The sequence below is a fragment of the Sinohyriopsis cumingii genome, chromosome 4, assembly GCF_028554795.1.
Source record: "Sinohyriopsis cumingii isolate HCF-2022 chromosome 4, ASM2855479v2, whole genome shotgun sequence".
Lineage (NCBI taxonomy): Eukaryota > Metazoa > Mollusca > Bivalvia > Unionida > Unionidae > Sinohyriopsis > Sinohyriopsis cumingii.
Genome location: NC_142964.1, coordinates 10,212,874 through 10,240,013, shown reverse-complemented (window position 1 = coordinate 10,240,013; position 27,140 = coordinate 10,212,874). Strand labels below are relative to the sequence as shown.

Here is a 27,140-nt window from a genome sequence, read left to right as displayed (position 1 = left end):
TTTTCAGTTTGTGGTCTCAGAAATGCATTCAGATTTTTCACTTATGCTTTCTGGCATCATTTCATTTCAGTTTGTGGTCTCAGAAATGCATTCAGAGATTATTCACTTAAGCTTTCAACTATCATTTCCTTTCATTTCCTTTCTCATTTGGAATGAAAATTGAAATGTGTTTATCAAAGTCAGGTTTTCTGTTATTAGGAATGTATAGAGGGAACTGCAGTATGTTTTTTATGTTATTGTATTAGCTGTACTGGTGATAGACCTGAAGAGCTCTCGGGATGGCCTGTTGTCAATCATCAAGTATCCGTTGGTCTAGTTAGTCGTTATAAAACATGGCACTGCTCAGACATTCAGCTTGAAACCGTTCTTATTGATACTGATCCTGAAAATATGGTCATATAAATGTGAAGATTTCACCAGAAGACTTTTTATAATGTTTAGTCAGTCTTGAGTGAAAATGATGTCACTTGGACATTCAATATGGCTGACACAGTGGCCATCTTGAAAATCTTGTTTTTACTACTCCAGAATGGATAGTCCTATCAACAGTTGGTTTTCAATAAAAGACTTATAGTATTTAGTTCTTCTTAAATATCTTGTTACAACTACCCCTCCTATCACGATGGGGTTTTTGCTAGAAGACTTTTTATGTCATCTAGATGGTCATAAAAAATGGTACCAATCATACATGTGATGTGGCCACTATGGTTGCCATCTTGAAAACATTGTTACCGCTACTCCCTCTAGATGTATAATCACATCAACATAGGACTTTCACCAAAAGTCATTTGTGTTAACTGGTTGACTCTAAATTAAAATGGTGTAAATCTAACCACAGAACAGATCTTCAATCTCAGACTCCTTTGCGAGAAATACCTTCAGCATCAGCAGAATCTATACCATGTCTTTATAGATTTCTAAAAGACCTCTGTTAGGATATGGCATGTGGCCTTATTTGCAACTATGAGGAAGCACAACCTCAGCTCAAACCTGGTGCAGGTTGTTGAGCACCTCTATGACAAAGCCACTTATGCTGTCCTTATCAATAGTAGCATAGGAGATTGGTTTAGAACAACAGTTGGAGTCAGACAGGGATGTATGCTGTCTCGTACACTCTTCAACATTTTCCTGGAAAGAATCATCGAGGATGCCTTGCATGACCACAAGGGCACTGTCAGCATCGGAGGAAGAACAATTACCAACCTTTGCTTCACAGATGATATTGATGGTTTAGCAGGAGAAGAAAAAGAACTGGGTGACTTGGTTGAGCGCATTGACACAACTGCCACAGCATACGGCATGGAGATAAGCACCGCAAAAAAAAACTGAAGACAAACAACACCAACGGCATCAGTGCAGAAATAAAGGTCAGTGGACAGAAGCTGGAAATAGTCGCAAGCTTCAAGTACTTGAGATCAGTTATCACAGATGAGGGCTCCAAACCAGAACTACTTTGCAGGACTACCCAAACAACAGCAGCAGTAACAAGGTTGAGACCAATGTGGAAAGATACCAACATTGTTTTTGGTTCCAAAATAAGGCTGATGTGTTCAGTTGTCATATGAATCTTTCTTTATGCTTGTGAAACAGAGACGCTCACATCAGATCTACAAAGAATGATTCAAACCTTCAAAATGAGATGCTACTGCAAGATCTTGGGCATCTCATACATGGACCATGTAACCAACAAAGAAGTCTACAACAGGATTCAACAAGCCATCGGATCCTATGAAGACCTCTTGACCACTGTAAAAAAGCGTAAACTGAAGTGGTATGGTCATGTCTCAAGATCATCTGGACTGGCAGAAAAACAATCTTGCAAGGCACAGTGCGATGGTGCAGAAGAAAAGACAGAAAGAAAAAGAGGTGGGAAGACAACATTAAGGAGTGGACAGGCATGGGATTTGGAGATTCCCAAAGGGTGGTAAAGAACAGGGAAAGATGGAGAGAATTGGTTGCAAAGTCAACTGGGGTGCCCCAACGACCTTTTGGGTTAAGGGTTTGATGATGATGATAAAATCCAACCTCCAATCAGGCTGCTTTATGGCCATCTTAAAAATCTTATTATTTATATCAGTAATATGTTGACTGTCACACTTGCATAGCTTATCGCACCTGGATAAAAATTACTATTCCATAGTTTGCCTTACTGGGAGAAAAATTACCATTCCATATTTTTCCTTTCCTGGACAGAAATTACTATTCCATCATATACCTTACCTGGACAGCAATTACTGTTCCATAGCTTACATTACTTGGACAACAATTAGTATTTTATAGCTTAATTTACCAAGTCTTGGGTTCAGCGAATGTGAGAAAGCTTGCCAGTAGCTTCCCATGGGTCAGTGGTTTTTACTGGGATTTTCCCAGGTTCTTTCTTCACCAGTTGTACTAGCTGCCATGTATTGCCTATCATGCACTGAAAATTTGTATTAAACCAAAAACAACCATACCTGGACAGAAATTAATATTCCATAGCTTACCTTACCTGTACAGAAATTACTGTTCCATAGCTTACCTTACCTGGACAGAAATTTCTATTCCATAACTTATCTTACCTGTACAGAAATTACTGTTCCATGGCTTACCTTACCTGGACAGAAATTACTATTGCATAGCTTACCTTACCTGAACAGAAATTACTATTACATAGCTTACCTTACCTGGACAGAAATTACTATTCCATAGCTTACCTTACCTGAACAGAAATTACTATTACATAGCTTACCTTGTCTGGACAGAAATCACTATTCCATAGCTTACCTTACCTGGACAGAAATCGCTGTTCCATAGCTTACCTTACCTGGACAGAAATCACTATTCCATAACTTGAATTATCTGGGCAAAACCACTATTCCATAGCTTACCTTACCTGGACAGAAATCACTATTCCATAATTTGAATTACCTGGACAGAAATTACTATTCCATAGATTACCTTACCTGGATAGGAATTAAGCTCATTCATATAATTAAAATTCCATCCTCCCATTCTTGAAAAGTTCTGGAATGTTTAGAGCTAGAATTTAGAGACCCAGTCTTCTCCCCATGTAATGGAACTAGAATTAATAGACCCAGTTTGCTTCACATTTAATAGAACTTGAATTAACAGAGACCCAGTCTGCTTCCCATGTCATAGAAGACGTGCACAGTAGCCATCATCCTCATTTAGATGACATATTGGATCAGTTTGATTTTTAAAAAGGCTCTTCAGAAAGATTTGCCTTCTCTCTTATCAACAGTACATATCTTGCATCTAGTTATGGTTTTCAATATTCCAAGAGTGTTGATATCCTCAGTCCATTGCATATTTGATCACAGTATTAGCTCTCTTGTGAGTTTTAAGCATTTGTTGCTATCAATAGTCCCCTTGTCCTCTTCTGTAGTGCCCTTTTACTCTTGCCTCCAGCAATTGGGTAATCCATACTTGTTTCTAATTCAGTTATTTGTTGCTCCAGACTCTTGGTTAGGTATTGTCTCTCTGTTCATTTTTGATTTGCTTTTGACCTCCTTTAAGTCTACATTTGTTTAGTAAACATTTGGTTCGATGATTGCTGCAACTCTATGATCTTTAACAAAACAACAGAAAAGAGCAAAAAACCAACAAGTTTTGTAAAATTCAACAAATAATTTCTTTCCCTAGAATACAAAGTGAAAATTAAAAAAAAATAATACAGTATTGTGAATAAAATCACAAATTATCCTAAAAGTTCTATCACAAGTCCAAATATAGGATGTTCCAATAGAAGTCCAGTGGTAATCCAAATAAATTCCAATATTGACTGTTGATGTGCCTATAATTGCAATGCCAGTAGCTGGTAAAGGAAAGTAACATTTCCATTGGGCATAATGTTACCACGTGATCAAAATGAATTGCATGTATTTCTGTATGAACTGTAAGGAGAACTACTTTTCTAAGAATACCCACTTTTATAAATAGAGTCACATGTACAGCATAAGATAAGCACTGCCAGTGAAGGCAGACATGAAGTAAGCATTAAAGGAATAGAACATTCTAAAACATTTAAAAAGAAAATAATTTAATAAATTTGGCTTCCATTGGTTGAAGGACTGGTATTATGATGACCTTATTACAATCAAGCAGGACAATCCCAAGTGCTATAAATAGCTACGTAACAGAAAACCCCAAACATGTATTACTATGCTCATTTAAGATTTCTGTTTTTTAATGATGCAAACAAAATAACATAACGAATAATTGAAAATTCAATTATAAGAGTTTAACATTGTTTTTTCTGAGTTTATCGTGGTATAAACTGACAGTTGCTGACTCACGCAGCTTAGATAACGCCCATTGTGCGTTATTTGCTGGGTGAGTTGGCAACTGACAGTTTATACCACGATAAACTCAGAAAAAATATTAAACTCTTAAGTAGTCTCATAAGTGCTAATCCAGTGGCCTGGATTGTAATGATGTGCTAACATTGATGTACCAGAATAATATAATCAAAAATGTTCATGTCTGAATTCACTATAATTCCAAATTAATGTTTCTGGCCAAGATTATTATTGAGCACTGCAGTTCTGGTAAATAATAATTTGAATAAATCCACTCAAATGAAAAACTGAACACAACAATAAGACTGATTCTGCTTCAGATGTTATGGCAAGAATGAGTAATTTTTCAAGTAAACAAGACCTCATGTATATACCCTTCTACCTGGCCTAGGTTGCAATTACCATTTTCTGAAAACACTGTCACTTAATGGAAATTTCAATTATAGAAGTTTCTAAGGTCAGAATTAAGACTATAAACATGTTTACCATTAATAATGATCTGAATATTTAATCCACAGTCATAAAATTTTAGCTGTTTATTCTGTTGCTTACAAAATAAATGTTACTCATCAGCTACACCATGAACTTGATTTTGGACAAGGTCATGTACAAAATACAGATCTCTCTCTCTCTCTCTCTCTCTCTCTCTCTCTCTATATATATATATATATATATATATATATATATATATATATATATATATATATAATATATATATATATATGTGTGTGCGTGTGTGTGTGTGTGTGTAAAAATCATAAGAAAAAGCCAACAATTAATACAAAATAAATACACATAAAATGACTCTTTCACTAATACTTTATATTTATTGTTAGACATAAGAAAGGGGGTTGCACAACAATATTATCAAATATTATTTTGGTCAGGTGGTCGCCCACCAATCTTTCAATTATAGTGAGTCAAGATCCCACTCCAATTCATTGTTATGTATTATTATTATATTACATTTTGTTGGTTTCACAGTATTCATTGCCATCATTACTCGGGTTAAGTATTACTGATGTTAGCTCATGTTTGAGGTAGCCCAACATTATTGTCCAGAATAAGTCAGACTTGCAGTCTTTCTTTTTTATTCATTATAATATATTATTTATTGGTGATGTTTGATAGTGTTTGACTACATGTTTCGCACGACTCAACATGATCATTATTATATGAGGCAGGTAAGGTATTGCTGTTATTACATTGCGTCTCACTTCATATATCATTCCGTCATAAATATATTTCCTTGTTTTCAGATATTTCATTTGTAGCAAAATGTAACAGAGTGTGGGCAAATATGGTGTGAGAAAGCCCCATGGGATATACCCCCACGTGTTTGCTTGTACCAAGTACCAACTGGCAGTCAGATGTCCATTTTACTGTTTACAGTCAGGTGACATCTGAAAACCCATCAAATGTAGATGCTCTTATAAGTGGAGCAAGAAAAGGTGTCATGAAGACACTAAATCCTTCTCTGAGACCATACAATTAGGTCTTCTGTGGTGAAGGGTGCTTCTAAATCTCAGGTGCAAATGAGATCAGAGTCTATGTAGACATATAAAGGCCTATGGACCCCTGTTCCAGTCAGTGCATGTTCAAGTTGGATCCAGGACTCCTCCCAAGGGAACAAGTACCTGGATGGAGAGGGAGTCATAACCCCTCAGTCCCCACCCCACCCCTATCTTGAGGGAGGAGCAGCACCTTCTTGATGCCCACAGCCATTTGACAGTAAAAAGCATGCTGCACCCACCACAGCCCTGTGACAGTAAAGAGCATGTTGCTTCCACCACAGCCCTGTGACAGTAAAGAGCATGTTGCTTCCACCACAGCCCTGTGACAGTAAAGGGCATGTTGCACCCACCACAGCCCTGTGACAGTAAAGAGCATGTTGCTTCCACCACAGCCCTGTGACAGTAAAGAGCATGTTGCACCCACCACAGCCCTATGACAATAAAGAGCATGTTGCACCCACCTCCCATATGGATATTATCAGCTCATAAAGAGAGGATAGAAAGTAAAGAGGGATGTTGTTATTCTCCCATATGCTTATGGAAGGTTGAAAAGTGTCATCCTCCTCCTGCCAAGCTGACCACTAAGGACATCACAAGTGGGCATTTCCATGGTGACCTTGGTCCACCTCCCATTTAAGATTCTGGAGGTGTTAAAACATAAGGTTTGGTCAGTGGTTACCATAGCCTCACATGCAGCCCCTTCAGCCTTATAAAGGAGAATTCTCACTGTCCAGCCACACTACAGCAGTTGCTCAAGGGAATCTGCAAAACATCAAGACATGAGTCATCCATGTTTATGGCAATGTCAGAAGAGCTGCTTCACCTCTGCAGGGATGTTGCTCTGGATACATCTAAGGTTACTGGAGCACACTAAGAACTTTCTCTTGGCTGCTTCACTGGAGACAGAGACCCTCCTTCAAAGGCTCATTCCTTCTAAGGCATTTCAAGACCTCAAGGACCAACAACACTTCCTTCTCTGTTGTGCTCAATTAGCACTCTTTTCAGAGGTCTATTCAAGCATAATGGATAATGGGTGGATCCTCTCTATTATAAAGCAGCCTCATCCAGCAAACTCAGAATTTCAAAAGACCCAGCCATTGATTCGGATCCACATATTTCCAGTCTTGTAAGGTGTTTTGAGCTGCTTAAACTGATCTCTTATTCAGATGGGATCTCCCATGTGTGTTGTGATCCTTGAAAGAACCCACCCCACCCCCTATGAATCTTTTGAGTGAAACCTTTTTTGGAGAACCTTACCCTTAAGATTCTTTTCTTGCTTTCCTGTGAGATGAAGGAGGAGCTTTATGCCAGGTCAGTATAGTAGAAGGTTGTTTCTCTCTATTGCTTTGAGGCTTTCTTAGAATAAAAGCAGCTTTCTTGAGCAGCTCCAGTTCTTAGTTGTATCTGTTGGGGTTGATCAAGATTGACTATTATGCCCAGTTAGGGTTTTATGATTCTGTTAGGCAACTTCTACAGGGAGAAGAAAGATAGGAAGCATCTTTTTCTTCTTGGTATTTTGGCATTAGCTATTTGTAAGTGGATTATTCTAATGATCAAGAGTACTTGTCAGATCATTACTGAGAGAGACCTTTCATTCATGAAGATTAAAGCCCATGAAGTTCAAGCCATTGCTATGTCATGAGCCATCAAACGTTTTCATCATTGGAGGATTGTGACAGCAGCTGTTTAAGGGTCATGTACTGGTGACCTTTGAATTAACCAATGGAAATGCAGCTTTCAGAAATTTGAAAGTGAATGAAATCATTCAGTACACATTGATGCTTTTCAGCCACACTACTCAGTCTCCATAACACAAAGGTATAAGACTTAATATGAATGGCTGATAAAATCAGCAGTTATGTTAATCACCAGTTCACCAAAACATGACCCCTAAGTGGTTGCTTTCAGATCTTCTTGTATGTCAGTGGAGATCTGATTTTAATCCGATTGCATTTTTCTCCTTCTACTTTTGTTCTTTGGTTCACTTGAGTGCAGGCATATTTTCTTTGAGTCTCATAGACATGGCACAGAAAGTGGCCCAAGCAGATAAGTAGTGGATATTCTTACAGTATACTGTGAGTATATCCATGTTTTTACCAGTTTTACCAGCCTCCCTCTACAGTGTCAAATTCAGCTATGCAATAGCAACAGGTACCATATCACTGGTATTAAAATTTGTTGGGGGAACTAATTTTAATGATCTAATACTTGCCTGTTCCTTTTGCCAGATGCCCTCCTCCCACCCTGTTCTGATGTCCCATAAGTAGCCTGTGTCTGTATAAAGGTTGATGACTATTGTACATGGGTCCTTGGCATGGGAGTAAATCAGATCTGCATTAAGTCTGGGTCCGATACTTGTGAGAACTTGCCATCCAATGGGACGATGGAATTTTGTTTTTACAGATGAGGTTAATTTCTGTCTCAGAAAGGTAAGCTGTGTAACAGTGACAGGTAAGTATTAGTCATTAAAATTAGCCCCCCCGCCAATTACTATGTAACACTCCTAGATGGATGGTCATATCAACATGGCTTCCTGTATATCTAATTGAAAATGGTACCAATCTGACAGCCATGGCTGCTATGTGGAAAATCTTATTGCTACTCCTGAACAGAAACTCACCAGAACACTCCTTATAATACCCCATTGCTTCAGATATGGCCACTATGGTGACCATTTTGAAAATCTGTTGTTGTTGTTGTTGTTGTTGTGTTGTAAGGTTTAACGCCATTTTTTAGCACACAATAGGCTATACATGGTAGCCAGTATTAATGGTGGAGGAAGAACCCGGGAAAACCCCAGAAAGAACCATCGACCCACAAGAAGCTACTGGCAAGCTGTCTCACACATCCACATTAGCCGAATCCGAGACTCGAACCCACTCAGACAGAGGTGAGATGGCAGTGATCTGTAACGAAGAGCACTTTAGACCACTCGGGGCCCCTTGAAAATCTGTTTACTTATCCCTGATGGATGGTCATTTAAACAAGGGATTTCACCAAAAGAGTCATAATGTTTAGCTAGTCCTAAAGAAAACAGAATGGTGCTATTCTGACATTCAGTTTGGCTACAATGGCAGCCATCTTGAAAATCTTATGACTCATCAGCGGGTAGTCATGTTCACACTGGGTTTTCATGAGAAGAATGATAATCATGTCAGCTGCTCACAAATGAAAATGGTGCTGACCTTCAGCAGCTAATTTTAAAAAAATTTATTACTCAGAAATATCAGAGATTGTTTCAGTACCAAGCATTTTTTAAAAAAAGAAATGACGTTATCTTCAATTTCTGCAAATTCTTTTCTGTCAGTACATCATCAATCCCTTCAAAGTGTTCTGTCATGGAATAGCAGATGCATAAAATGCAAAAAACAGCATTGAATTTTGATGAATTAAAAAATAACCTCAACTGCATGAAGTGTGAAAATAATTGTTTATTGTTATTTAGCAAAATGAAAATGGTTTTAATCAGATCTCCAGTCCTGCTGCAATGGCAGCCATCTTGAAAATTATCTTGTTGCTGCTTCTCTTGAACAGAAAGTCACATCTGCATGGGCTTTTAACCAGAAGACTTCTTAAGAGATGTATCTAGTGGATCCCAAATGAAAATGGTGCTACTCATGCATCCAATATGGCCACCAATTCTAATATCTTGTAAATCTTATCAGCACCTAAGGACCTCTAATAATGTCTAATTGGTCCTAAATTAAAATGGTGCCCACATTGTATCCAATATGGCTACAAGAGTGGCTAATTTTGGAAAAGAATCGTGTTACTGTTCAGAAAGATCAGCGGTTGTTTCAGATCCCAGCAATTGAAAAGTAGAATTTGTCTTGTCTTAATTCCTCAAACTTCTTTTCAGCCCGTATAGCATCAGACCCTTTGAAATGACAGTTGTTCATGTCTACATTGACAAAAGCAATGTCCTAGTTTGTAAGGGATGAAAAGCTATCTTTAGGGTAAAGAACTGATCCTGGATTATAATGTAAGAGGGCTTTCTACTGTTGAATTTTAGCAGCAACTTTAATCTAATTTATTTTCAATCTTCTCATAAAATGCATTTCAGCTTAGTTTATCACCCACCATTCTGCAGTTTTTATTCATGCTTTCCATTTTCTTCAGAATGGAGTTCCATCACTTTATTGAGTTAATTCTGCATTTTTGCATGTACTTGTTCTGCAGTACATATTCATTAATTCTGCTTTTTGCTTGCATTCCATTTTCATTTCACTGATAAAATTGCCCATTTCAGGGTCTCTAGCAGTTTTTACCATGATAATTCTGGCATAGTATCCCAGCATGCAGTGACTACCAGGGTAATCCCTTCATATTGTCTCCAAGCATGCATTGACTACCAGGGTAATTACTGCATAGAGTGTCCCGGCATGCAGCCAAGAATAGTGATGAGGTTGAGTGATCGACATTTTGATTGCTTTTCAGAATTTTTGGAGGCAGTCCATAAATTGACATGGTTGATCAATCAGTGTTAGTATTAATAGCCAAAAAATGTTATAATAATTATATGTTAGGGATAGGGTTAGTTTCTTCAAATGCTGATCAAAGACATTGTGGGTGGGTGTGATTGGAACAAATATTTTTTTTTTGTAATTTGAACCAGTTTCTAAGATCATCACAGTATTACAGCTTGACCCCACTATAGCACGATCTGTTACAACATGAATTCTCACATAACACGGTCAGGGCATGGCTCCCAAAATTTTAAATATTTGTATTTTTCTCGTATACAAAACAAACTATTTTCTTAAAAGTACCAAAAAGAAGTATAAAATTCATTATCATTTTGGGGAAGAGATTGTGAATGAATAATACAAGACAATCATGGCATGGCTCCTGAATTTTTTTTATGTAATTTTCTTGTATGTACACGCATAAATATTTTTCTTCTTAAAAGTATGAAAAATAATGTGTAAAAAGTTTATTCTGGGATTGCATAAGGCTTAGCCAATGTCGCAAACTGTGATTTTTTTTCTTTTTATTGACGGCAAAATATTCTATCTGGCGATTTTTTTAAATTGGCAGTATTGTTGGTTGATTAAACTTGTTTCTACAACCATTGGTTTGGAGTTAAGAAATTAAGAGCCCCATGAAATGAAGCCACAAACTTGATATAAAATGCACTGAAATTTATCTGTTGATACATAAACAATTTCTTTGTCCATATTGACAAACCATCTTAACAGTGCATTGTTATATCATAATTATAATTGAGCTTGAGTACTGTATGTTTTGAGATATCCACTTTGTTTTTGTTGTTGACATTTCTAGAAACGGAGTTCAACAGGACGAGGCATTATCTCGTAATCGTCTGATTTTTGGCCGCTCACTAGTAATTAATATATTTACATAGACTGACATTTGTATGTGGATGGTAAGTAAAATTCCTCTTCTTTTCACTCATAATTGAAACCTTCAGAACACTCACATTTTCAGTAGTAAACAGTGTCTTCAGACTAGAACACCTGCATCTCTATCATTTGTTGACCCTTTGTTAAATTTCTGATGCATTCATGGAAGGCAGCTTCACTCCGCTACCACAAATGTAAAAAAAAAAAACAACAAAAAAACAAACATCTTGTTGGTCTATTCACTAGGCAGGGAGGAACAGTAACTACAATCAACAAAATGACGGCCAATTCCTTTTTAAAAAATGTACCTTGATAAAATAGTTTGCTGAAATTTCATAGAAAACATAAGCACTGAATGTTATAAAAATGTGCAGAGCAAATGGAAAACAAAAATCGGTCTCAATCATGCAACTCATATATTTCATGTTGCTGCCACAATAAGAAATGGGCATTTGTTTGGTTCTCCTAAGCTTCCCTTTAGCAGTGACTTCAATAATGCATGCACCCTTCATCAAAGAAAGCAGACTACAGTCTTCACTAAAAACAAAGAACTTCTCATCAAGGAAGTCAGTACCAAACATAGATAAAAGCAATGGAATCTGATTGATTTTTCATTTTCCAACATGACTGGAATGCTTTTAAACTTTAATGTGCCATGAAAGTTTCCTTTTTGCAGATAAAAAGTTAATGCTTAGGAACACTACCATTGGCAGCTTAAAACGCAAACGAATTTTTACCAACATGGGACGTACTGAAAAGTAAATGTGATTCATCATTCATTACGTGATTGTTCTATGTTTTTCCACCGAGTTCAGACCTATATGACTTGTGAAAAAATTACTGAATATTTTAAATGTGTGTGTGCACATTTTCAGTGGAATTACTTGTTCTGTGGATTCAGTGTATTTGATGAGATTCATAGGTGAGTACGCAGTGTTGATACTCTATTCATGCTATACATTAGACATGTATATATAAACAACATACACATATATGTACCAATCCTTGGTTCTTTGAATAAAGTAAAATATATATGACTTCTCTGTTTTCACTACAGGTGTATTTCCCATTTAATATGCATCAATTTAAGATGGTAACTGTGCCAATGAAGCCTTATTTTATTGCCCACATTTATTACCTACCCACCCCTGCAAATTTGTTTGGGGTACATGTATAATTTTCTTCAGCCAACTGACCTGGTTGCTTATAACACAGTTCGGTCTATAACACAGTTGGGTTCTATGGCTTCCAACTACTGTGTTATAGCAGGGTCACACTGTACCTACTTCATGACACTATATGATAATGTGAACCACTGCCTAAGAGCATCATGACAATGCTTCATGGCATCAGCATGACAACATGAGCACTTCATGGCATCAACATGACAACTTGAACTACTTCATGAGAACAGGAAGTTATAAACAAATTAAAATGTATGATAGCACCTGCTGTTTATTATGTCCAGATACTATCATGGTGGATGACAGAAGATATTAAATTGTGAAGGGTAGCAATAAAATAAACTCCAAAGTCTGAAAACTGTGAAGTGTCAGTACTCAACATATTGTTAAATAACACCACTTTAGCATTATTCCAGTCCATTATGCAATGTAAAATTAGGTGGTTGTTGTTGTTGAATTGAAACAAATATTTCAAGACAGTCTATATTATTTTACCATCTAAGATCCAAATGGCAGGTCTCATTGGTTTTCATGACCATGTTCAGTAGTACAATAAAATAATTACAAGTAAGGTTTTGTGGAATCTAGGTACTTGTCAATATGTATTTGCTTATAGGTCAGTTTTAAGGTTATATTGTAAGCAGGCCATCTTCAGCTGTTATAAAAATTATTCAGTCCATACTGTTTTGAGCATTCCAGCCAATGGCTAAAATGCAGAGAAGCATTATATTGCCTTATTCAACAAAATTCAGCCTTTAGATGATCTTGATGATGGGGTGGGGTAATTATTTCCTGCCTATTATAAGCCTTTAGGTGGCGCTCTACAGTTTGTAATTTGCGTAGGGTTAGAAATTTAAAGAAAAATAATTCCCCTGGCTTTCCTCACTGGTTATGCTGGCTATTTAAAAAATCTTGTATATCTTGGATATAGTTCAAAGAACCTTTAATTCCCTTTATTTTGGTGTATGATTGATAGGCGTAATATGGGTTATAGAGTATACAGCTTGGCCTTACTCCAGATGTGCACCTTTCAAAAAAGTGCTAGCTCCACTTGGTCTTTTTCACTTCCTGAACTTCAGAGGTAAATTGTATAAAAAAAAAGAGTCAATAATTTTGTTTACATTTGATATACATGTATTTGGTAATTCATTCACTGCACTTTCAGAAGCTGGTATTGTTTAGTTTGGTAACATTCATTTTCCCTATTTTAATAGCTGCTAAGGATAGTGTACTTAGACTAATTCAGACTGATTTTTGGAGCACAAGGGAGCAGTAATTTTAGTTAGCAGTGTTAGATCATTTACAATTTCCAAAAGTACAATAGTCAAAGAAATGTCAGCCATATTACATTAAAGTAGCATAGAGGTATGCCAACATTCTCTCCACTGTGCATGTTTTATTTCCAAACAACTTCACCTTACATATGTCACTCTCTGAAAAGTACATAATAACTGGTGAGCCCCCCCCCTTAGATGATCTTAAAGGAATAAATACAATTTCCTCCCTATTATAAAGCAATTAGATGATCTTGATGAAGGGGTCATTTTTATTTCTTCCCTATTATAAGGCATTTAGATATTCTTGATGAAGGGGTAATTCGTATTTCCTCCCTGTTATATATAAAGATGTCAGAATTTTAGGAAATTTCTACCAGGTATCCATCAATCCTAACAATCCGTTACCCGGGTACCCGATCAAAGGGAAATTTGTATTAAATGTGAACCTGAACTGCTTTGTTGTAGGTTCACACATGTCACCCCCCCAAGAGAGGTTTAAGTGTAATTATTACAAATATAAGTGGCAAAAATGTGTAATCTGAGCAAAAGAAGAATAATCTATATATTACATTACATAATTACAGAAAACTTTTGAAAAACATATATTTTTTTTAACGTACATTTATTTTTGCTACATATCTGGATCTGCAGTTTAAATTTTTGTCACAAATCAGTTCAATCCATGTGGATTAGTAGTTAGTACAAGAGTATAGACACAAAAGAAACTGATAAATTATTGATGCATAACACTCATTTTAGCTCAACATGTCTGTAGTAACGTTTGCAAATGGTCATCAAGTCCACAAATGATGACTCTTGTAATATCCTCAATCTGCCGTAGTTCATCCCTTAACGATGATCCGATCCAGTGCAACATGTTTTTAAGTTTAAGAAAATCCCTCTTCTCTAACATTTTTCAGGCTTATAACATCCAACAGTCACATTTTTATGATATCTGACACCATTTATTTTCAATTTAGATTGGTCCGCTACATATGTAGTATTAAAATATCAATCTATAACAAGTAGTTTCACATTCAAGAACCCCCGTCTGTTTTCTTGGAACTGTTTCATGTAAAATAAATGCAAACATTACCATATTTACACACGGGATGAAGTTTTATTAGATTTTTTTCAGTGTTATTAAATAACAAAGATTTCCCTTATATTTAAATATTTCAGTGAAACATTTTATTCTGTATAGTTGCCCATTTTTTGTTCATTATTTTTCCTAACATGGCATAAAAAGTGTATGTTGACCAAGTTTTTGTGTTGCCTTTGCTGTGACAAAAATATCTGTTTTGGTTTCCAGCTAATAGAAAAAAAGAGTCCATTAAAGACACGTGTGAACAGTAGCCCTGACCTGAACAGCTAACACTCGCTCCAGGGCCACAAATTTAAGGCAAAAATGGCATTAGTTAAACCAGACATTTCTGTTGTGCTTTCTTTTATTTGAATTGTAGTACGTATTTAAATTTTATTTCGTCAAATATTCCTTAATCAGTACTGTCGACAAAAGGTAATTAATGTCATCCAGATCTCAAAACACACATTAAAGTCTTGAGAAAAATGGCGCATGAACCATGGACAGGCACGAAGTTAGGACGGTATAGCTTGAAATTTCAGCGTTGATTCCTAAATAGGTCTTGGAAGAAAGGAGAGAGCTGTCCTCCCTTGTATTATTATATAGTACATGTATGACAAGTAAATTGTAAGTAACCATATGAGCCCCTGTGATTATGAATAAATGCGCACACAACACAAACTGTAATCATTATTTTGTCTCGATCTGAACTTGGAAAACTTTTTTTATAACGGATACCCAGTTCATTTTATTACCCGGGTTATTATCAGTGGGCAAGTACCCAGGTACCCATTGGTACCTTTAGTTATATAGCATTTAGATGATCTCACTGAAGGGGTAATGGCTGTTTCCTTCCATTATAAAGAAATTATGGTGCCGCTCTACAGTTTTGTATTTTGTATAGGGTTAGAATTTTAAAGAAAATGAATTTCCCTAGGTTTCCTCACTAGATATTGTTCAAAGAACCTTTAATTCCATTTATTTTGGTGTATGATTGATAGGTGTAATATGGGTTATAGAGTATACAGCTTGGCCTTGCTTCAAATATGAACCTTGCAAAAAAAACTGCAAGCTCACTTAGTCATTTTCGCTTCCTGGATTTCAGAGGTAAATTGTAAAAATAAAAGAGCCAATAGCTTATTTTATATTTTATATATCTGGTAATTCATTTATTGCACTTTCAGAAGCTGATATTGTCTAACTGAGCAAAATTAATTTTCCCTGTTCTAATAGGTGCTAAAGATAGTGTACTTTAGACTAATTCAGGCTGATTGTTTGAACTAAAGGGAGCAGTCATTTTAGTTAGCAGTGTGCTTAGATTATCATTAATTTCCACAAGTACATGGAAGGAATGGCTCATTTATCCTCACGTGATGCAGATTCTGGAGAAGAGATTTCAGTGTCGTATTGTTACATTTAATATGCTTTCATGAAATCAGGTTTCTGCATGATGCATAATGTCATTCTAGCCACTACGGCTAAGTTTAAAATCAGCTTTGTGGGAGAGCAGAATGCATGATCATATCCTTTCCAACCAATGAAATTCACATTTCCATCCATCACTGAATTTCGTGTGATATTCAGTTGTTTAGATTTTGGCTTATTAACCTAGAAACATTATATAAAAATGTTTTTTTCAGATTCATAGTTTAGCGACTTGTCCACATTAGTGACACTAAACATAATGCAGTAAACACATTTTACTGGTATGATTACTGTCAGAAGTCATACATAATGATAAAAAAATTAAAAAAAACATTTATATAAATTAAGTTAAAACTGCCTGGACTCCCATTTAAACCAAGATTTTAATCCCTACCTATCTGATATTTAACACACTCTATGTTCTGGTCAGATAGATTAAAATGCTTAGATACTGGGGAATCTGATCAGATAGATTAAAATGCTTAGATACTGGAGAATCTTTATGATTACATTGTGTGTGTGTGTGAGTGTGATTTTGGATTTTTAACGTAGCTTTAACAATTTTTCAGTCATATCGCTACTTTTATGATTACAGATGTACCTCAAGTGTTCTTCTATTCAAACATTGAATCCTCATTTTGTCTCACCTACATATAATTACACTTAATACAGGTGAGTAAATGACATTACGTGTGGTACATTGTGCTCTCAGTTTTGATTTATATTTGAGGGTCATAAATGTGCTATTAGAGATTTACATACATTTCATGTGTGAAAGAAACTGTTAAGCAATGTTTCTTCCAGTCATTATTCCCACATGTAGCCATATTACATTAAAATGTGAATCCCTAGCTTTATGTAGCCCTGTCAGTTTGAATAGTGCGTGTGCACTGTAGTCACAGCACATTACATTATCTCAATACCAGTCAAAGTTTTGGCACTGCATTTGTTTGACAGACAGTTCATCATCTTTGTGCAGAATGTTTAACTGGCATAGTGTGTCATGTCATTTTTGGGTAAGCCTCTACAAGACATACTCTACAGTAATCTTTAATAATAATAATAATAATAAATTATTTTCTGAAGGAATTATTAATTTACCCAAATAATAGCTAATCGCCCAGGAGTCCCTAAGGGGCATGCTATACTCTGTATCTATATACAATATTTAAAAATAGAAATGAACAAATTTATTAATTTGTGAGTTAATGTTGTACATTATTTCACTTAAAAATTAAAATGTATATGAGGGGCATGTTTGTAACTGATGAATGCATATCCATAGGCACAAAATAGAAACTGACTTAACATTTGGTGAGATATGTTAAACATAAGTAGTAAAAAACATCCTGCTTTTGGGCATTGTAAGATGGTTGGCTTGGTTTTAGCATTGTAAGATTGTCAGCTTGCTTGTAGCATTGTAAGATTGTCAGATTGCTTGTACCATTGTAAGGTTGTCAGCTTGCATTAGTTCAAACAGTAGCTGATTCTAATTGGTAGATGCAGGAAATTTCTAAACCATTTGCTTACAATAAAACTACATCATTTGAACACAGATTAAACAAATGTACAAAGTTAATTAAGCATATTATACTTCTCCCACTGTTCTATCTGATGATAAGCATCGTATGCCCCTCCCACTGTATTATTATGCTATTCTGGTGGTCTAGTGGTCAGAGCATTTACCTCGGATGCGAGAGGTCACTGGTTCGAACCCTGACCGAGTCATACCAAAGACTTATAAAAATGGTACTTACAGCTGCCTTACTAGGCGCTCAGCATTAACAGTTAGTGTTAGGACTGCTTGGCCTAGTGTCAGAATAATGTGACTGGGTAGGACATCATGCTACAAGTCTGCGGTATGATGCCCCAGTGCTAGACATCACTATAAAATGCCACACTGCAGACATCGTAGCGATATGACTAAAAAATTGTTAAAGCTACGTTAAAAATCTAAATCACACACACATACACTGTATTATTTGATGATAAGCATGATATGCCCCTCCCACTGTACTATCCGATGAGCATGATATGCCCTTCCCACTGTGCTATCCAGTGATAAGTATGATATGCCCCTCCCACTGTACTATCCGATAAGCATGATATGCCCTTCCCACTGTGCTATCCAATGATAAGTATGCTATGCCCCTCCCACTGTACTATCTGATAAGCATGATATGCCCCTCCCACTGAGCTATCCAATGATAAGGATGATATGCCCCTCCCACTGTACTATCCAATAAGCATGATATGCCCCTCCCACTGGACTATCAGATGATAAGCATGATATGCCTTTCCCGCTGTATTATCCGTCTGCCTTGGATGCGGGAGGTTATAGGTTTGACCACTGACCGAGTCATACCAGAGACTTACAAAATGGTACTAACAGCTGCCTCACTTGGCACTCATCATTAAGAAGTTAGTGTTAGGACTGGTCGGCCTGGTGTTAGGATAATGTGACTGGGTGGAACATCATACTACATGTCTGTGGCATGATGCTCCAGTGCTAGGCATCACTATCAACTGCAACACTGCAGACATCATAGCGATATGACTGAGAAATTGTTTAAGCTAAATTAAAAATCCAAATCTCTCTCTCGCACACACACACACACACACACCACTGTATTATCCAATTATAAGCATGATATACCCCTCCCACTGTGCTATCCAATGATCATCATATGTCCCTCCCACAGTATTATCTGATGATAAGCATGATATGCCCCTCCTACTAGCATGATATGCCCCTCCCACTGTACTATCTGATGACAAGCATGATAAGATAAGCATGATATGCCCCTCCCACTGTAGTATTCAATGATAAACATGATATGCCCCTCTCACAGTTCAATCTGATGATAAGCTTGATATGCCCATCCCACTGTACTACCCGATGATAAGGATGATATGCCCCTCATAATGTATTATACAATTATCGGATGATAAGCATGATATGCCCCTCCCACTGTATTATCCGATAAGCATGATATGTCCCTCTCACTGTACTATCCAATGATAAGCATGATATGTCCCTCTCACTGTACTATCCAATGATAAGCATGATATGCCCCTCCCTCTGTATTATCTGATAATAGCATGATGTGCCGCTCTTGCTCTACTATCCGATGATAAGTATGATATACCCCTCCCACTTTTCTATCTGATGATAAGCATGATATGCCCCTCCCACTGTATTATCTGATAAGCATGATATGCCCCTCCCGCTATATTATCTGATAAGCATGATATGCCCCTCCCGCTATACATCTGATGATAAACCAGCCCCACTCCATCTATTTGCTAAGAATATATTTGTTTGATAATAATCCCAACCCCTTGTCTTTGATAGATTATTTTGGCTGCCCCCCACCACCACATGTGCTGTCATGGAAGAAATATGGCATTGTAATACATGCCATATGTTGGGCCAACTGCAAGCAGCATAGACCTAATATGCTGTTGCATAATGTGCCGTGACATTCGGGTCTATGTTGTTCATTCTACTGATTAGTCCTAACATAATCTGCCAGGACATTCAGGTCTATGTTGTTTATTCTACTGATTAGTCCTAAAATAATGTGCCATGACATTCAGGTCTATGTTGTTTATTCTACTGATTAGTCCTAAAATAATGTGCCATGACATTTAGGTCTATGTTGTTTATTCTACTGATTAGTCCTAAAATAATGTGCCATGACATTCAGGTCTATGTTGTTTATTCTACTGATTAGTCCTAACATAATGTGCCAGGACATTCAGGTCTATGTTGTTTATTCTACTGATTAGTCCTAACATGATGTGCCATGACATTTGGGTCTATGTTGTTTCTTCTACTGATTAGTCCTAACATAATGTGCCAGGACATTCAGGTCTATGTTGTTTATTCTACTGATTAGTCCTAACATAATGTGCCATGACATTCAGGTCTATGTTGTTTCTTCTACTGATTAGTCCTAACATAATGTGCCAGGACATTTAGGTCTATGTTGTTTATTCTACTGATTAGTCCTAACATAATGTGCCATGACATTCAGGCCTATGTTGTTTATTCTACTGATTAGTCCTAACATAATGTGCCATGACATTCGGGTCTATGTTGTTTCTTCTACTGATTAGTCCTAACATAATGTGCCAGGACATTCAGGTCTATGTTGTTTATTCTACTGATTAGTCCTAACATAATGTGCCATGACATTCAGGTCTATGTTGTTTCTTCTACTGATTAGTCCTAACATAATGTGCCAGGACATTCAGGTCTATGTTGTTTATTCTACTGATTAGTCCTAACATAATGTGCCATGACATTCGGGTCTATGTTGTTTATTCTACTGATTAGTCCTAACATAATGTGCCAGGACATTCAGGTCTATGTTGTTTATTCTACTGATTAGTCCTAACATAATATGCCATGACATTCGGGTCTATGTTGTTTCTTCTACTGATTAGTCCTAACATAATGTGCCAGGACATTCAGGTCTATGTTGTTTATTCTACTGATTAGTCCTAACATAATGTGCCATGACATTCGGGTCTATGTTGTTTATTCTACTGATTAGTCCTAACATAATGTGCCAGGACATTCAGGTCTATGTTGTTTATTCTACTGATTAGTCCTAACATAATGTGCCATGACATTCGGGTCTATGTTGTTTATTCTACTGATTAGTCCTAATATAATGTGCCAGGACATTCAGGTCTGTGTTGTTTATTCTACTGATTAGTCCTAACATAATGTGCCAGGACATTTAGGTCTATGTTGTTTATTCTACTGATTAGTCCTAACATAATGTGCCAGGACATTCAGGTCTATGTTGTTTATTCTACTGATTAGTCCTAACATAATGTGCCAGGACATTCAGGTCTATGTTGTTTATTCTACTGATTAGTCCTAACATAATGTGCCAGGACATTCAGGTCTATGTTGTTTCTTCTACTGATTAGTCCTAACATAATGTGCCAGGACATTCAGGTCTATGTTGTTTCTTCTACTGATTAGTCCTAACATAATGTGCCAGGACATTCAGGTCTATGTTGTTTATTCTACTGATTAGTCCTAACATAATGTGCCAGGACATTCAGGTCTGTGTTGTTTATTCTACTGATTAGTCCTAACAAACCAATGAGAACCAGATCTGCCAATGTCTCATGCAGTGGTAGATCTTGTCAGTGCAATCTGGAGTTGGGTACGACTTAAAAGCAAGTATAGACTCTATGTGTATAATGAATTGTTGATCCACACAAGGTAGTTTTGGGGCTTCAGAGGGGTTGATTATAAATGTGTTTGACTATTATTAACAATATGATGACAAATTACTATTGAAAATATTGACTTCACATCAGTTAATGATCACTTCTTGTCCAGTCTGATGCAGACATTGATTTATGTATCTGATTTCAATTCATCCTTGAAACAATTTTAACACAAATTTTGTTTGTGTGCTTCTATCCACAGCCATATTTGCTTTGAAAGTTGCTTCTGTTGCTTTCATCTGCAGCCGTATTTGTAATGGAAGTTGATGCTGGTATGATCTTGAAGCATCTGTCCTGTGGTGTTAGGGCTGAAGCTAAACTGAATCTGATGGTATTCATATTTCATTTATTTAACCACGTACATTTATTTATAGGGATCTCAGGGTAGATCATTACACATGATATTCATTGCTAGACAAATGGCATGTATATCATGGTTGATGTATTCACAGAACCTCAGGGTAGATCAGCCCTTGAGAAATAATTACTTGACAAATGGCCATGTGTATTAGGGGTGTTGTATTCATGGGGACCTAAAGGTAGGGAACCCCAGGGTAGATAACTCATTGAAAAATTAATTTACTAGAGAAATGGCCATGTGTATTAGGGGTGATGTATACAATAAATATTGTAAATACCATTTATATCTGCACTTAGGTAACAATGATTGGTCCTGTCTTTCTGTGTGTCTGTCTTTGTATCCAGCCTTGTGTCCATCCATCACTTCTCATTGTGACCTAAATTCAATTGCAGCTATTCTGATGTGGATTGGATGACCGTGTTTGGTACTGTTTTTGTTGAACAGGCAAATTATGTACTTACTGATGTGTGGGGGTTGTGTTCAATTGATGATGCAGTTACCGATATATGATGCTTGTGGGCATTGTGCTACACACACACACACACACACACGGGAAAGAGTCTTTTAATCCAGTTATTATACATTGTTCCATAGAGGTGCAGATGCAGGGCACAGACTGTATGTATTTTCTTTTTTCTTCCCTAGCATACAAGGATGAGGATAGTCCAGCTGTGACACCAAGCAGACGAGACAGCACACCAGAAGTAGAAACACCTCCAAAGCAAGAGAATTCCAGATCTGATTCCAGTCCGAAGAAAACTTGGAACAGCAGTGACACCACAGTCAAGGCCAGCAGTAACCAGATTAATGAAGACATCGCTTTAACAGATATGAACCTTGTCAGCCCCATCAACTTCTCCAAGAAGCAGAAGAAAGGGACTATTCATGTATGGTGGATGTTTGATGATGGAGGTAAGCAGTGTTTTAAAAAATGCATGCAGGGTTGTCATATCACCCAAGTCCAGAATTCAGTCCACCAAAGGTTTCTATCTGGCCTGCCAACCTTTCACTGCTTCTGCTTTATCTTGTGTTGTCTAATGCCTAATCTGGCCAAAATTTGCTGACCAGTCTTGTGAGTGACCAAACAAAAATTGCAGTGTGGTCCCTCACCCAAAAATGGTTGGACATCTGTGTTATAAACTCGAAAATAAATAGCTGGAGATAAAATATTAAAATGTTAGAGATTTGATCAAAATGTTTGAGAATTTTAAAAAAATCACCTGAAGTCATCTTTTGTAACCAAGGTCAGAACAAGTTCTGTATTGAATAAATAAATTTTACACTTTCTACTAATTATATGTTTTTTCAGGTGTACATATAGTTAGGGCTAAAAATAAAATGGGATTATGGGATAAAGATGCTTGTGATTATGGATAAACAAATTACTTAAGATTATGGGTAAACAAATTAATTAGGATTATGGGTTATCAAAATGCTTAGGATTATGGGTAAGAAAAATTAAGGATTTTCCAATCATTCTTACTTAGGAAACTATGCTGAATTTGAATTCATTCATGCTTAGGAAAATTCTGTAAATTTGAATAAATAACTTTTCATTTCAGAAATTAAAGTACAAAAAATAATGTGTAACTTGGGTTTTAAGTGTAGTTTTAACAGTATGAGTTATATTGCTATGATGTCTGCATTGTGGCAGTTTATAGTGATGTCTAGCCACTGGAGCATAATGCTCCAGACATGTAGGATTATGTCCCACCCAGTCACATTATCCTGACGCCAGGCCAACCAGTTCTGATACTAACCTCATATTGATGAGTGTCAAGCAAGACAGCTGTAATACCATTTTTATAAGTCTGTGGTATGTTTTGGCCAGGGTTGGAACTAATGTCCTCTTGCATTCCGAGGCAGATGATCTAACAACTTAGGCAGTCACAAAAAATAATAACAGAAAATTTATAGAATGATGGTGTATGAAAACTTGGAGGTAAAAAGAAATGCAAACAATGCAATATTCTGATATAATGAAAAGAACAATTTATTAACGCAGATGACAAGTTTGGATGTTTCTTATTTTAGGTCAATCCAGTTGGAATGAAACTTAATGCAGGTAGAAGTAGTTCCCAGTTCTTTAGCCTATGGTCATCTGTTAGTTATATAAGTCAGTTGAGTGTTGTCATGTTCACTTTGGCCTTTTGTTATTCTACAGGTGTACAGAAAGTGAATGATATGTAAGAAACCTTTAGATTAAATATCTTTTACAGCAGTCTGTAAAATGCTGGAGATCTTGTTTCATGTACAGGAGTACTGGAGATGGAGACAACCAGTAAATATGGGAGATATAGCATGTATAAATTAATGACACCTAATTAGTTCATATCAATATAGCTGTTGACACTGGAGATCTAACATGTGATACTGAAGATCTAACATGTATAAATTAATGATACCTGATTAATGGATATCAGTATACTTATTGATATTGGCAGATACTGGTGATCTAACATGTATGAAATAATTTTGCCTTATTAATACATATCAGTATACTTATTGATACTGGAGATCTAACATGTATGAATTGATTATACCAGATGAGTGCAGATCACTATAGCTATTGAGACTGGGCATCAAATGTGTAAATTAATGAAACCTGATTAGTGCATATCAGAAAGTTATTGATACTCAGATCTAACATGAATAAATTAGTGATACCTAATTAATGCATATCAGTATACTTATAAATACTGATGATCTAGCATGAATAAGTTAATGATACCTGATTAATTCATATCAGTATACTTATAAATTCTGGGCATCTAACATGTATAAATTAATGATACCTGATTAATGCATATCAGTATATTTATAAATACTGGAGATCTAACATAAATAAATTAATGATACCTGATTAATTCATATCATTATACTTATAAATACTGGGCATCTAACGTATAGATTAATGATACCTGATTAATTCATATCAGTATACTTATAAATACTGGGTATCTAACATGTTTAACTTAATGATACCTGATAAATGCATATCAGTATAGTTATTGATATTGGGTATCTAGCATATATAAATTAGTGATACCTAATTAATGCATATCATTATATTTATAAATACTGGAGATCTAACATGAATAAATTTATGACACCTAATTAATGCATATCAGTATACTTATAAATACTGGGCATCTAACATGTTTAAATTAATGATGTCTGATTAATGCATATCAATATGATTATCGATAAATTCTGCTAGGTTGATTAAATTCATCTTTTTGAATGTTAGTTATTTTCTGCTTTATCGAATTTCACTAAGTGTCTTATTTTCTCACGACAGTTTTGTCCTTTGGTAAATTGTGATAATACTGCTTGTTCCATTAACCTTTCATTCAACTGCCTTGTCTCTTTACATGAAACCAATCAAAGGACTTCCAGCTGTTGCTAGCATGAGTGATAGAATGGTCTTATATGTTATGTATATCTATATTTTTTTGGTAACTCTTGATATATGATTGTATCTACATTATGAGTAATTTTTATTCATGACTGGAAACATTTGTGTGGATTATTCATTGGAATTAGGAAGTGCTCATTGGACTTAAATATTATTATGGGACTATAGTGTCTTATTCAGAGGAGTACTGAACAATGCCATTTTGAAACATCAGGACTGCTAACAGACCATTGCAATTGTAGGATTTGAAATTTATTTAGAATATTCAATTATTTTGGACAAGAATCAAACTTTTTAGGATTGTTTTGGATTGAGTTCATAATACTGTAAGTTCCTCATAAATTTTTATTTTATAACTTTGATAATTAAGTTATTAAGTTTTACAAAACTTGTTGGTTTTGCTTCTTTTTATTGCTTAATTTATGACCATAGAAACATAACACATATAGCACCAGTTAGCTTGCCAAGTATAATCTAACAAGGTTTCACACAATAGACTAAAGTATGTACATAGTGTAATTTTCAGCTTTGGTTATTCAGAAACGCACTAGTTGCATTTGGTTATTCCAACGAACATTAATTGGATTTGAAAACTAAAAAAAACCCAATAATTGGATTTAGCTTATTTGGAAATTACTTATTTTTATTTAAAAGAATATATTATAAATCTCTTAAATTGTTGAAGGGGGGGGTCTTCCCAGTTAATGAATATTTTCCTGTTCAAATGAATATGGCTAATAATGCTCGGCTATGGTGGAACAGAAAGTAGAAGAGATGAGACAATCATGAATCAAGCAGTACTTTTTCTTCTTCCCTTAACAAACAGTTTATGAAACGGTATTGAATTTAAAAAAAGATTCATACACAGGGAAATACTTTCAGCTAATCTAACAAGTAATATAAAACTGAAACCATCATCAGACCACTGATCAGTATGGAGTTGACATCTCAAAATTAACTAAAAACCTGGCAAAGACATTTGTAACTGTTGTAAATTTCTCAACCTCATCATGCTCGAAAGTTTCTTGAATTGTAGCCTTAAAAATAAAATGTTTTTTGTCTAAATAAAAACTTGAATTTTTTAAAATGTTGATTTTGAATTTATATGACAGTAGTTGAAATTGTGTACAAAACTCTCCTCTCCCTTTAGCTTTGCCACACAGATTATCTTTATCAACAAGCAGAACCTTTTGTGTAATGCTGCATAAATTGTCCTGGACAGGAGGCAGTTACGTTTGTGTAATGCTCCACAAGTTATCCTTGTCAATGAGCAGTACCTTGTGTGTAATGCTGCATGTCATCCTGTCAACAAGAAGTAACTTGCATATAACGCTGCAAGGTATCTTTGTCAGTGAGCAGTAACTTGTGTGCAATGCTGCTAGTTACCCTTGTCAACATGCATTACCTTGAGTGTCATGCTGCTAGTTATCATTGTCAACAGCAGTACCTTGAATGTCATGATGTTTGTTTTCCTTGTCAACATGCAGTACTTTGAGTTTCATGCTTCTAGTTATCCTTGTCAACAGCAGTATCTTGAATGGCATGCTGCTTTTTATCCTCGTCAACATGCAGTACCTTTGAGTGTCATGCTGCTAGTTATCCTTGTCAACATGCAATACCTTGAGTGTCATGCAGCTAGTTATCCTTGTCAGCATGCAGTACCTTGTATGTCACACTGCTAATTATCCTTGTCAGCATGCAATATCTTGACTGTCATGCTGTTAGTTATCCTTATCAGCATGTAGTACCTTGAGTGTCATGCTGCTAGTTATCCATGTCAGCTTGTAGTACCTTGAGTGTCATGCTGTTAGTTATCCTTGTCAGCATGCAGTACTTTAACTCATGCTGTCTGTTATCCTTGTCAACAAGTAGTACCATTTGTGTCACACTGCTAGTTATCTTTGTCAACATGCAGTACCTTGTATGTCATGCTGCTAGTTATCCTTGTCAACAAGCAGTA

General features: G+C 36.1%; 1 protein-coding gene across 1 annotated transcript in view; it reads left to right on the top strand.

Annotated features, from left to right (window-relative positions):
• LOC149800611 (solute carrier family 12 member 2-like) overlaps positions 1-27,140 on the top strand; it is a 202,134-nt gene that overhangs the window by 162,308 nt on the left and 12,686 nt on the right. Inside the window, exon 18 of the mRNA XM_089954605.1 lies at positions 22,408-22,674. Within this exon, the coding sequence (XP_089810731.1) occupies positions 22,408-22,674 (267 nt within the window). The remainder of the gene's footprint in view (positions 1-22,407; positions 22,675-27,140) is intronic.